This window comes from Chiloscyllium plagiosum, unplaced genomic scaffold, assembly GCF_037043375.1.
Source record: "Chiloscyllium plagiosum isolate Xiang-an unplaced genomic scaffold, Cpla_swu_hap1 HiC_scaffold_1, whole genome shotgun sequence".
In the NCBI taxonomy this organism is placed as follows: Eukaryota; Metazoa; Chordata; class Chondrichthyes; order Orectolobiformes; family Hemiscylliidae; genus Chiloscyllium; species Chiloscyllium plagiosum.
This window is the reverse complement of record NW_028270139.1, coordinates 39154892-39168623: the sequence shown is the minus strand read 5'-3', so window position 1 is coordinate 39168623 and position 13732 is coordinate 39154892. Positions and strand designations below refer to the sequence as shown.

General features: G+C 39.8%; 1 protein-coding gene across 5 annotated transcripts in view; it reads left to right on the top strand.

The window, feature by feature from the left end:
• Positions 1-13732, top strand: part of klhl8 (kelch-like family member 8) — a 28501-nt gene that overhangs the window by 11132 nt on the left and 3637 nt on the right. For all 5 annotated transcript variants that reach the window (XM_087985965.1, XM_043695774.2, XM_043695754.2 and 2 more), the window contains 7 exons: positions 161-709; positions 3420-3606; positions 5335-5478; positions 5561-5672; positions 8650-8818; positions 9975-10134; positions 11196-11397. In XM_087985965.1, coding sequence (XP_087842091.1) covers positions 161-709; positions 3420-3606; positions 5335-5478; positions 5561-5672; positions 8650-8818; positions 9975-10134; positions 11196-11397 — 1523 coding nt within the window. The remainder of the gene's footprint in view (positions 1-160; positions 710-3419; positions 3607-5334; positions 5479-5560; positions 5673-8649; positions 8819-9974; positions 10135-11195; positions 11398-13732) is intronic.

Genomic DNA, 13732 nt, shown 5'->3' with positions numbered 1-13732 from the left:
GCAAATTAATACTTTGTACAGAAAGTAATCTGTGTCAGCGATTGTTCCCTGCTTAGTAGATCTGGCTACTTGTTGTGCATGATTGCACTCAAAGACTATAGGTTTAGCTTCATTTTAAATTGTTACTAAAGTGATATTCTTTTGTTTTCTCACTGCGTAGGTGGGGTCCAAGCTTATCCCATGCCACAAATTGGTGCTGGCCTGTGTGATTCCCTATTTCAGAGCAATGTTCCTTTCTGAGATGGCTGAAGCCAAACAAGATTTGATAGAGATTAAAGATTTTGACGGCGATGCGATGGATGACCTTGTCAGATTTGCATATTGCTCCAGGATTACACTTACTGTAGACAACGTGCAACCTCTTCTCTATGCTGCTTGCATTCTGCAGGTAGAACTTGTGGCTAAGGCATGCTGTGAATACATGAAAGCCCATTTTCACCCATCAAATTGCTTAGCAGTCCGATCTTTTGCTGAAAGTCACAACCGAGTTGACTTGATGGGCATGGCAGATAAATATGCCTGTGAGCATTTTAATGAAGTAGTAGAATGTGAAGACTTTGTAAATGTTTCACCAAAGCATCTCATCGCACTTCTTTCATCCAGTGATTTGAATGTGGAAAAAGAAGAGCAAGTATATAATGCTGCTATGAAGTGGTTGCACTCGAATCCACAGCATCATGCTAAATGGTTGGATCAAGTTGTTGCTCAGGTGGGTTGACATTAATTTGCAGTTCAATTTTGCTGGTGTAATTGGAAGTCCTTTTAACACATTTACCCATTTGTTGAGGATGTGGAGGATTTCAAAGATATTAAGGAGACATGAGTGACTTCGCCATTTTAAAAAAAAAGAGCCAGACAAAATGAACCCAGTTTTTATGGTCTCTGTTTTATCCATCATCCATGTCTGTTTGGTATTCGCGCAAGTACTAGATGACTAGTATTGGTGGTTGGACGGTACAGGTCATTCTGTTATAACACGTGTTTCATTAGCGCGAATTTGCAGTAACAGGATTGATGAACTGGGGGCACTGTTTGTTTCTAAAGCATGTGATGGTTATGTGATTCTGGCTGTAATTTTTAATTACAGATTTGATTTGGCATTTGTTTTGCATTTAAGGCATGTAGAGAAAATCTTTGTTTTCTTCTAAGATATTAAACCTCTGAAATGCTTGGATTGTTCAAGGCACTTCAATTCTGTAAATTAGACAAGGCTTGGAATTTAAGATACAACATACTTCTAGTAGGTTTGTAGTCATTTAACAGGTCATAAACTTCCTATGAAGGGTGGGCACAGGCACTGATTGAGGTCCTTCCCAAGCTGGTATTTGCAAAAAGAGTGAAATTGCCAGAACGGATTCAACTGCCATACCTCACCAGTTGTGCTTCCTTTGCCCATAAAGCATAGTACTTCCAAGCTATCTATCTAGTGGAATTGGAGGACTCAGCCTTACTTGGAAAGTATGACCTTTTTCTTAAAAGAGAAGTCCCGATTCTTCAACTGAAACAGGCTACTCTCCTTCCACGGTAGAAAGGAATGGTGCCACTTTGAAGTCCATACGATGCTACAGGGCATCATGGAACATCTAATAGTAGCCATTTCTTTCATGAAATTTGTGACTGGGACAAAAATGGGATAGATTGGCAAATGGAAGCCTTGCCATTTCTTCCCTCCAGTAAACTATACAACGAAGAATTTTAAGCCACAAACATGTATCCCAGATATGTTCTTTTCAACACAAGGTTGAGGCATCTTATCTTACAACTAAACATTTTTGCAGCCTTTTGAATTCACCATTTGAGTTCAACAATTTAAGATCATGAATTCTGTTCCCTCTGCCTAATTTTTGTTGTTCTGTTTAATTGTGTATGCAGCTCTTGATCTTGCTTTTCAAATTTTGGCTTTTGAACATGCACATTCGTACCCACTCTGGACAATTGTTCTATTTCTTTACTTGCAGCCGTTAGTACTCCTGCTTTTTGTGTTAAAACCATTTTTGTTTATTATGGCACAATTGTGTTGAGTCAAAATTGGATAATCTGAATCTCCTGTTAGGAAGTTCAGGTTTCCTCTGCAGAACAGGAAATCCTATGATAAATTGAAGTTCTGAACTGGTAACTCCAGATTAGCTAAACTTGCACAAACTTGCCATATGACCATGACAACCAATTGAGTGGATGTCTAAAAACACAGGCAAGCCATAATTCAATATTGCAACCTCACTAAAACCATGCAAGTATAACCTGCGATAAAATCAAAAGTGCTGTCGATTGGACACAACGAAGTTGAGACAGCAAGTAGGAAACCAAGGTGTGAAGTGAAAGTTAAGTGGGAGATTGCTGAGTTTGTTAATCATTCCTGAAGCTTAAGACAAAAGTATTCAAGCAGTTCACTCCAGCAAGGAAAAGAATGAAAGTGGCTGCCTATCTTGACATCAGAGAAACTTTGCAAGACAAGTTAAGGCAGCTCGAGTAGTAAACATTCCCGTCTCTAGTTCAGTCCTGCCAGAGAGCAGAGCCACCTTGAAAAAGAGACTGAGCCTCAAGAAGTTAGCTTGCATTAAAAGATGGCTGGACCAATTAGAGACCAGGCATGCATCCTCTTCAATACAGTAATCTAGAGCTGTGGGTGCATAGTTACAACTATGGCAGATAACTTACTGAAAAATAGTCTTGACCGTTTTTTTGAATGTGAAGCTGGAATGGTTTATTGTCCTTTACCAGATTGCTCTTTACAATTTCATTTTAAAACATTAATAATGAAAAGTGAAGCAAAGAATGTGTCATTGTACAGACTGAGCTAACATCCAGTCCAGAGATGTGCAGGTTACATGGATTGGCCATGCTAAATTGCCCATAGTGTCCAGGGATCTGCAGGCTAGGTGGATCAGCAATGAGAAATACAGGATTACAGGAATGGAGGGTGAGGTGTCTGTATTGGTGCTCTTTGGTGTGGACTTGTTGGGCTGAATGGCCTGCTTCCACATTGTACAGAATCTGTGATACCATGTCACAAGATACCTGATCACATGCCATTTGATCTCCCAGTTTCTACACACGTTATTACATTTACTTTGCAAATGTTGGACCCTAAGAATTGCATCGACACAAATTAGGAGCAAGAATAGCCTTTTCAGCTTGCTTGGCCACTCAACATAATTACAGTTGATCAACCAGCTCAATACCTTGTTTCTGCAGCTTAGAAATACACCATGTATCCTATGTTACAGCAGTGATTACATTTTAAAAGTGCTTCGATTGCAAATTAGTTTGGGACATTCTCTGGTAATAAGTGGCAATAATATATATATATTATATATATATGCGTGCAAGTCTTACTTTCTTTTTTGTAAAGAAACAGTCAAATAGTGCAGCAGTAGGAATTCCATCAGTTATAATAATTAGTTGTTCTTTACTGGCAGGTTCGATTGCCTTTGTTGCCTGTTGAGTTTCTCATGGGGTTTGTGGCTAAAGAAAACATAATCAGACAGAATCTGAAATGCAGGGACCTGTTGGATGAAGCTAGAAACTACCATCTTCAGTTGAGCAACAAGCCAGTACCAGACTTTGAATATTCCATACGCACAACATCAAGAAAACACACAGCTGGTAACAAAACTTATTTATTTGATTTGAATAAATGATTCTAATACAAACTTCTTTTAAAGAGAGAACTTTTCAATTCTTGTATTGACACAAGCTGTAACCTCATTTTTAAGTATTAGACTTACTGCTGTTGGATCCTCCAAGTTTTTAGTTAAATATCTGTAACACTCATCTCGCATATACGTTTACATTCACCCTTCACTCTTGCTCAGGGCTGACGTTGTTAAACTTATCATTTGCCTGCAAGACTGAATACCGTGACCTATTTGGTAAGAGTTAATTGGATTGAAATGACCTGTAGGCTAGGCTGTGCTCATTCTGTCGCTGCGATAACTTCCATGTAGATCTTCAAGTCCAACATCTGCCCACAGCAACTGGGAAAGTAAGAATTGTGTAAATGTGAAATCCTTGTGCACTGTATCAGTTGATGAATATATCGCAAGACTATTTTGTGAACAATAAAGGCAATAGTGACAAAGATAGAAAGGTATTAAGTATATCTTCCAACAAAATAAAATCACAGGTTCTGTATACTGAAATGATTTCAAGTGACTGGAAGCTGTGCTGTACTGGGAGCATGATGACTTATTATGGGGAGTTGGGGTTTTGTCAGTGCAACAAACTGGAGTTAAATTTATGGCTAGGTCTGATTTATTGTTCCATTTTTATTTTTGTAATAAAAGTGATTGTAATAAGGGAGACTTGTTATAAAAGCATTTTCTGCTAAATGAATAAGATTATATCTTATTAGAACATTATTATCCTTCATATAAACGTTTTATTTTTCTTGTTGTTTTCCGACACTGAAATTTGAGAATTTTTAATCAACAGTTTTCATATTGCAATACAGTCAGATTTTCTAATAAATTGGGAAACTGCAGTTTTTCTGGAGGCATTGTTTTGTTAAAATAGGTTATATTGAATTATTTATGTTGATTCCGGGTGCAACATTGACATTCTAATGTCGTTTCCATGAAGATACCTTTTAAAGTATTCAGTTTCAGTGGACAGTGCTATTTACAGATTCAAATTATTTTTGCTTCATTAGTTGAAATGTATAATTTTATTCTAAGAGTGAGAATAGTAGTGATTTCTTTCTACCAGAGTTGAGAGTGTGGTGTTGGAAAAGCATGGCCGGTTAGGCGGCTTCCGAGGAGGAGGAGAATTGATGTTTGGCCCTTTATCAGGAATGATGAAGGGCTTATGCCCGAAACGCCGATTCTCCTGTTCCTCAGATGCTGCCTGACCAGCTGTGCTTTTCCAACACCACACTCTCTACTCTGACCTCCAGCATCGGCAGTCCTCCCTTTCTCCTATTTGGTTTCTTTCTACCAGTTAATCTACTTTCGATTTGAAGTTAATTCATCTGTTCAAAGTTCTAAACAATAGCTTATCAGCTCTCCAAAATCTGTCTCAATTATTGCAATCTTAATCAGATTTTTCATGGTATGATCTGTGAAACACAGCATTTTATTGCATTATAGATCAAAATTTTACTTTTCTCAACTAATGTTGTTTTTCCTTGGCTACATACTTTGCACAGTACAGTAAAAACATCAAATAAAGGGAAACTTGATGTGAACTTGAATTTGTTTGCCATGTCTGTAATTACTCAATTTTTATGATTTGTGGTCACCATTTATTCTTATTTTGTTATCCTGGTAAAAGATGAGGTTATTTTGATATTAAACTATGAAAATTCAGATTCTATGTTTAATCTATTTGCTACAGGTGTCTTGTTCTGTGTTGGTGGCAGAGGAGGAGCAGGTGACCCATTCCGTAGCATCGAGTGTTACTCGATTAGCAAAAACAGCTGGTTCTTTGCGCCAGAAATGAACAGCCGGCGACGACATGTTGGAGTAATCTCAGTGGATGGTGAATAATATTTTAACTGATCTAACATTTATTTTTGAAAACCTATTAACATTTTTAATCATTTAATTTTTTTGAAACATAGGGAAAGTTTATGCTGTTGGAGGGCATGATGGAAATGAGCATTTAGGCAGCATGGAAGTATTTGATCCACTGACAAATAAATGGATGATGAAAGCCTCCATGAACACTAAAAGGTAGGCTTATCTTTAAATAGCAGCATTTAAACTATGACGTGTTAAGTAAAACAACCCAATCTTTCAAATTATGCAATAAAATCCTCATCCTTTCATCTAGATCTTAAATAATTTTAGTGATTTAGTAAAGGAAGCAAGAAGACCAATTGAGTTAATCTTCCATGTAGAAGTGATCTGATGGTGCATTGGGAGCACCCAGCTGTGTTGTTATGCAAAAGTCTTTTCACTGATGTAGACTGGCTCCTGGTTCCCAAGTATTTGTTGTCTATTTTTTTAAAACACTTGCCTTTACGTACTTACCTTTGAGTAACTGTAGCTTTAAAGCCTTTTCTTTTTGAACTGTGTCCCTGGCTATTTCTTTCCATCTTACCTTTGGTGATTTTTTTTCTCCTTAGAATCCCTACTGTGTGGAAACAGGCCATTCAGCCCAACAAGTCTATACTGACCCTCTGAAGAGTATCCCACCCAAACTCATTTCCCTACCATATTACTCTACGCTGACCCCTGACTAATGCACCAAACCTACACATCCCTGAACACTATGGGCAATTTAGCATGGCCAATTTACCTAACCTGTGCTGTGGGAGGAAACCCATGCAGACATGGGGAGAATGTGCAAACTCCACACAGACAATCACTTGAGGCTGGAATTGAACCCAGGTCTCTGGTGCTGTGACGCAGCAGTGCTAACGACTGAGCCACCGTGCACACAAAGTTATGTCTTCAACTGTTGAGATCCCACAGTCTGGCATTCCATTTCCAATCCTACCACTTTGCTTCTGTCTCCATTTTTTAAAGACCTTCCTTTAAAAACCTTCCTTAAAAGTTGTTTAATTGATCAAACAGTTGTCACTCCATCTATTCATTTATGTATTCTTGTGTCCATTTTCCTCATTCATGTGAGGTAGCTTGAGAACTTTTTCTGACAATGATGGAGTTGTATAAATTATTCTAGTCCTTCGACCAGAATGTTATATAACCACTGCCATGTCTCTTAACATCATCTTTAAATTTCACAGTTTCATTCCCTGGGTGTCAAACTCACCAAATGACTTGTCTAAATGCCAGGTGATGATGATACATCTAATCAGTGATTTGCAGATCAGTAAGTGAAACTCAATGGCATTTATTTTTAGAGGACTGGAATATAGGATGTGGTGTTTGTGTTGCAACTAGGCAAAACTTTGGTTAGACCCCAGTTGGAGTACTGTGATAAGATCTGGGTTCCATACCTTCGGAAGAAATATATTGGCCTTGGAGAGAGCACAGTGTAGGTTTACAAGAATGATTTCTGGGCTTCAAGGTTAAATTTAAAGTCACCACTGTCTTACTGGACCATAAGGCTGCTTTTTCATTAGAGAAAGGTGACTGGTGATGATTTAACTTGAGGGTCACCATGCTTCCGGTAAGGAGAGGCATTGAGAAAGAGTCCTTCATGGTAACCTCAGCCGGTGGTGATGGTGGTGTGGTTGCCGTTGTCACTACTCAGCATCACAGCCAACTGTCCAGCCAACTGAGCTAAACCAGATTTCTCTAGAATTTAGAAGGATAAGGAATGATCTGATTGATATCTTCAAGCTATTAACAGGAAAGGATAAAGATAAACTGTTCCCACAGATTGGAGATTCTAGAGCCAGGAGGCATATGGGTCGTTCTGCTTTAACACAACACTTGTGTTCCTCTGCAACCCCGCGCTGTAGAAAATCACGCTATGGAAACAGCTATAGAAAATTACAATGTACACGATTGCTACTCCCTTTCAGTGGAAAGTTCGCTTTATCCAAACAGTATCCACAATTTGTCAATCACTTTATAGCGAGTTCATGTTTTCGAAACAAGTTATACCAGAATGACCTGTAGTCTGAGAATCAGGACTAGATAATGCAGGAGAGATGTTAGGTTGGTAAAGGGTTTGAAACTCTCTTCTACAATTGGCAGTTGATGCTAGATCAGTTAATTTTTAAATCTGAGATTTATTTGTTTAAAGCAGAAGTATTAAGAGATCTGGAATTGCATGCAGAACAACCATGATCCCATTGAATGGTGAAACAGGTTTGAAGGGCTGAATGGCCTACTCCTGTTCCTGTGTTCCTATTGTACAGTAAAGAGGTCAAAGAAATAGTAAAGTATTCAAAAATCATGGAGAAATGGTTGAGTTGTAAGTTCTGGTAAAGGAAATGTCTTTTTCGTCAATTCTTAATTCAGTCCTGCCCTTTCATTTCTGCTTTAAAGCAGACGTTTTGCAAAACGTTAAGTTGGGCTTTTGCTTTCAGTTTTAATTTCTTATTTTGTACCCTGTATGTTAGCACTCCTAGTACACAGGCCTGCCAGTGCTGTCAATTAAAATAGTTTAAAATTTACCAGCCAGTGATGACATCATTTGTCTGTTAAGTGGCAGTATAGGTAGGTGTTACACAAGTCAACTTGGATTTATATTTCTACCTCTTCTGTGTTCTGCTTCTCACCACATTGTATTATTTTGTCTATTCTGATGGAGTTTGTAGATATATTCTGTTTCCTGATATTCTGGGAGTGACACAAAATTGTCACTTAAAGATGATTTAAAAAGTGTATTTTATATATAGTAAAGGACGGCACAGTGGCACAGTAGTTAGCACTGCGGCCTCACAGCACCAGAGACCCGGGTTCAGTTCCTGCCTCAAGCAACTGTCTGTGTGGAGTTTGCACATTCTCCCCGTGTCTGCGTGGGTTTCCTCCGGGTGTTCCGGTTTCCTCCCACAGTCCAAAAATGTGCAGGTTAGGTGAATTGGTCATGCTAAATTGCCCATAGTGTTAGGTGAAGGGGTAATTGTAGGGGAATGGGTCTGGGTGCGTTGCTGTTTGGAGGGTCAGTGTGGACTTGTTGGGCCGAAGAGCCTGTTTCCATACTGTAAGTAATCTTAAGTAATCTAAAAGCTTGATATGATTCTGATGTCTTGGTTCAGTTCTGAAATTGATATTACTTTAATATCTTCAGGAGAGGTATTTCTCTGGCTTCCCTTGGGGGTCCAATTTATGCCATTGGAGGTCTAGATGACCATACATGCTTTAGTGATGTTGAGAGATATGATATAGACTCTGACCTGTGGAGCACCGTGGCAGCAATGAACACACCAAGGGGTGGTGTGGGTTCAGTTGCACTCAGAGTGAGTACTACATAACTTATTAACTTGTATTTTGTGTTTCTGGTAATGCTTATTTCTGAACATTTCAAGATTATTATTACATTTTACGTAATCCATGTTAATCACATCCCACAATGCAGTGAAGACTGTTTGAAATTTCTAGATAAGTTATGATTATGAATCCTAAATCTACAAACTTTTAAAAAAAGTATGAGTTTGTTTTGAGAGGGAAAACCTGTTTTTCAAATTTACATTAAACTTAGATCCTTGATTTAGACCCAAATTGTATTGTGCACATGTTATACAAAGAATCTAGAGACACTGGAGAATAACCTAAAGTAAAATATTGCAAATATACCAGAACTGAGAGGCTATCCCTAGCAGGGAATTTTAAATATATTAAGGACCTTTTCTGTAGAAAAGTGAAGATTGGAGAGTAAATGGAGGCATTTTAGATTAAAAAGGATTTAATGGGGGGCAAATATTGAAATGAAGAAGGGTGAAATCAGTACCTTGGACTGTTGGTTTTCAGGAGAAACCTCTTTACCCAGTGAATGGTTAATATTTCCAAAATGTTACCAGAGGCACTGGTTGATGTAAAGGCACAGTTACCTTCAAAGGGAATCTAGATAAACACAACAAAGAGGATATATTTGATGGGATTAGATAAAGAAATGAAGGTGGTATGTGTGGAGAATAGTAACTGGTATGGATGAGCCCATCTGAATGCTTGTGAAATGAATTCAAGAATTTGAATTCATTTTATGATGTTATTTCAAAGGAACTCCTAAAGAAGTTGTAAATAAGGCTGTTAGCCCTCCTGGACTGTCTGGTGGTCTTTCCAAATTTGGGGGTGATGTCTCGATCACTACACTTAGTAACTAAACAGAAAAGAGGAAATATGTATGCACTTTAGGTCATTTCAAGCATAAACCCCAGAGAAGACAGTAAGTTGTCTCAATTTATTTAACCTTTGTAGTATTTAGTCATTTTTTTGAAGACTATGGTCTAAAACATGACTTTCAACTCTGTCATATCTTGTTTTAACAAATCTGTAAGAGTACAATGCCAAACTTCTGTCTGTAGCAAATGTTGTTGCCTCAATGTGATTTTGTTCTACCGTTTTCCTGTTTCATGATATAACTGTGGCCAAACGTTTGCTCATTTCTTCGTTTAGAGCCATGTGTATGCTGTTGGTGGGAACGATGGCATGGTATCTTTGTCTAGCATTGAAAGATATGATCCCTACTTGGATAAATGGATAGAAATGAAGGACATGGGACAAAGAAGAGCTGGAAATGGAGTTGGTGAATTAAACGGTTGCTTATACATAGTAGGCAAGTAAAAATCTTGCGTATTGATATACTTTTAACAAATGGTTCATTGAAAACAAGAATCAAATGAAATTAAGATAGTGACTTAATAATATGGTCATTTCTATCTTCAAATTCAGTATGGGGACAAATCAGATAAAATGTGTGCTGTGTATATATATTTATGTACATGTGACTGTGCTTTATACATTCTTTTTGACTTACACAACACATGAAGATTAGAAAAGAAGTGAGGGATGAGAAGAAGATAGGAATGTTACTAGCAGTGAGTGCAACCTGCTTTCAGTGAACTTTAATTCAATTAAATACCCTAAATTATACTCCATCACAATAATATGGTTGCAATATGATTGTCATCTACTTGAAAGGCATAATTCTGAGTCCAATCTTCCACTGTTTTTCCCTTCAGTCATAAAATGCATTTTCTAACTCAATAGAAATTAATGCCTTGTTGCATAGTTTAATTCATAAATGGTGAACAAGAGATAAATTTGTCCTTAATTTTATTTTTTGGGAAATAGAATTTGAGAACATGCTTGATTGGAGAAGCATGAAGCTTCATTTGGTTCCACCCCACTGTCTGCACAGAAGAAAATGCAGCATGTTCTCAGGGTTGGGCTGGCTTTGAATTAGTATTGGAAGTGCTGCTGTATTGATTTGTTAATTTGACTCTATTACATGAAAATTACTAAAACCTTTTTCTATTCTCAAATTTATGAAGCAACTTTAATTTTCTCATATGCAATGATTTTATTGTGTTTCTGTTTTTTGAGTTGATAAGCTTTCTTTTCCTTTTACCTTTCTGTTGTGGGGCAAGTGGCACTGCAATTGTACTTTGTCACTGTGTTGCGCACAGTAGTGATCCAGTGAAAGGCCTGTCAGTAGTGTTTTTCTTTTTAACAATTTGAGTTGGTTGGTTGATTTCAGTGCATCCTGTGTTCCAAGATACAATGCTGGAAAAGAGTTCAGCCTGCGTCCCAATGGTGATGTTTCTTGTTCTTGTACCATTACAGCATTTCGTTTTTATCCCCTTTGCAGTCTAAATCTATTTGTTTTTAATTTAGGTGGTTTTGATGATAACTCTCCACTCAGCTCTGTGGAACGATTTGATCCACGTACAAATAAGTGGGAGTATGTGGCAGAGCTTACAACACCCCGTGGTGGCGTTGGGGTTGCGACTCTAATGGGTAAAATCTTTGCGGTTGGTGGGCACAATGGAAATATTTATCTGAATACAGTGGAAGCTTATGATCCAGTGATGAACAGGTAAATATGTATGTCTGTTGATCATCAGTTTCTATGTTGATCATCAATATGTACCATTGTTGGAATTGAGCTTTTTACCTTGTGTTGAATGTTGTGATCCTTTTTGCAACTTCGTCCATTACTGAACATTCTAGAAAGGAAAATATTGATTGCCCTCCAAATTACTGTATTTACATAAGTTGGAATTTGAAAAAGACAAGAATCTTTACCTTTTACAGTCTACCTGTACACAAAATTTCAAACTTAATCTTTCTGCACCTCTCTTGTATTGTTACAAATGTTATATTACTTGTACAATTGGTGTTATGGACTCGGGTTCTGAAATACAATTTGCCCTTCCCTGATAGATTCAAGTTGAAGGGCTAAATTGAGCACCACCTCCATGAATTTTGTTTCCCTGGCCCCCAACACCTCAACTTCACCATGGACATCCAGACCCTGTATGCATCCATCTGCCGTGGTGAAGGCCTCCAAGCCCTCTGTTTCTTGCGGTCCCGCCAACCCAACCAGTACCTTTCCACTGACATGCTCATTCAAATGGCTGAACTGGTCCTCAATCTCAGCATTTTCCCCTTTGAATCCTTCCACTTCCTCCAGACCAAAGGGGTAGCTATGGGAACCCGCATGGGCCCCAGCTATGCCTGCCTCTTTATCGGTTACGTGGAACAGTTTATTTTCCACAGCTAAACCAGCACCATTCCCCACCTTTTCCTCCACTGTCGATGACTGTATCGGTGCCACCTTCTGCTCTCGTAAGGAGGTTGAACAGTTCACCAACTTCATGAACACCTTCCACCCTGACTTCCAGTTCACCTGGACCATCTCAGACACTTCCCCTTCCCTTTCTGGATCTCTCCATCTCCATCTTCGGTGACCAACTCAACACAGACGTCTACTTCAAACACACTGACTCCCACAGCTACCTGGACTACATCTCCCCTTGTAAAAATGCTATCCCTTATTCCCAATTCCTCCACCTCCATCACATCTGCTCCCAAGAGGATCAATTCCACCATAGAACATCCCAGATAGGCTCCTTCCTCAAGGACCACAGTTTCCCCTCCTACGTAGTCGATGATGCACTCCAACGCATCTTCTCCACTTCCCGTACCTCTGCCCTTGAACCCCACCCCTTCAACTGCAACAAGGGCAAAACCCCCCTATGGTCCTCACCTACCACCCCACAACCTCCGGATACAACCGGTATCATCTCCGCCATTTCTGCCACTGACACACAGACCCCACCACCAGGGATATATTTCCCTCCCCACCCATATCTGTATTCCGCAGAGGCCATTCCCTCAGTGACTCCCTTGTAAGGTCCACACGTCCCACCAATCTAACCTCTACTTGTGTCACCTTCCCCTATCACTGCGAGAAATGCAGAACCCATGCTGCATGCCTCCCATCCGTCCAAGGCCCCCAAGGATCCTTCCATGTCTGACAGATGTACCTGTACTTCCACACACACCTTCTACTGTGTCAATTGCTCTTGATGTGGTCTTCTCTACGTTGGGGATACAGGATGTCAACTTGTAGAATGTTTCAGAAAGCATCTTTGGGGCCCATGCACTAAACAACCCACTGCCCTGTAGCCGAACACTTTAACTCCGCTTCCACTCCCCCAAGGACGTGCAAGTCCTGGGCCTCCTCCACACCACCAAAGTCTAGCCACCCGACGCCTGGAGGAAGAACACCTCCTCTTCCTCTTTGGGACCCTCCAACCACACAGGATCAATGTCAATTTCACTGGTTTCCTCATTTCCCCCCACCTTCCCCTTCCCCCACCTTCCCCTTCCCCCACCTTCCCCTTCCCCCACCTTCCCCTTCCCCCACCTTCCCCTTCCCCCACCACCCCCTTCCCCCACCTTATCCCAGATCAAACCTGCCAACTCAGCACGGCCCTCTTGAATTGTCTGACCTGTCCACCTATCCATTCCACCCTTTCCTCCAACCTGTCACCATCACCCCTGCCTTCATCTACTTATCACCATTCCCAGCTACCTTCCTTCCCCTCCCCCCCCCCCCCCCCCCCCACCCCCCTGCATCACCACCACCACCACAACCACCATTTATCTGTCAGCCCACCTGGGCCACCCCGTCATTCCTGATGAAGAGCTCACGCTTGAAACCTCGACTCTCCTGTTCTTCCAATGCTGCCTGACTCGCTGTGTTTTTCCAACATCATGTTTTTGACATTGTAATCTAATATATAATCAATAAAATGAAAGAAAAGTGATTTTCATGCAGTGAATTTGTTCTTTCCCAACATTTTAAAATGAGTGAGAGCACAATCTCACCCACTATTAGATCTTTGCAATGTAAGCATACTGTG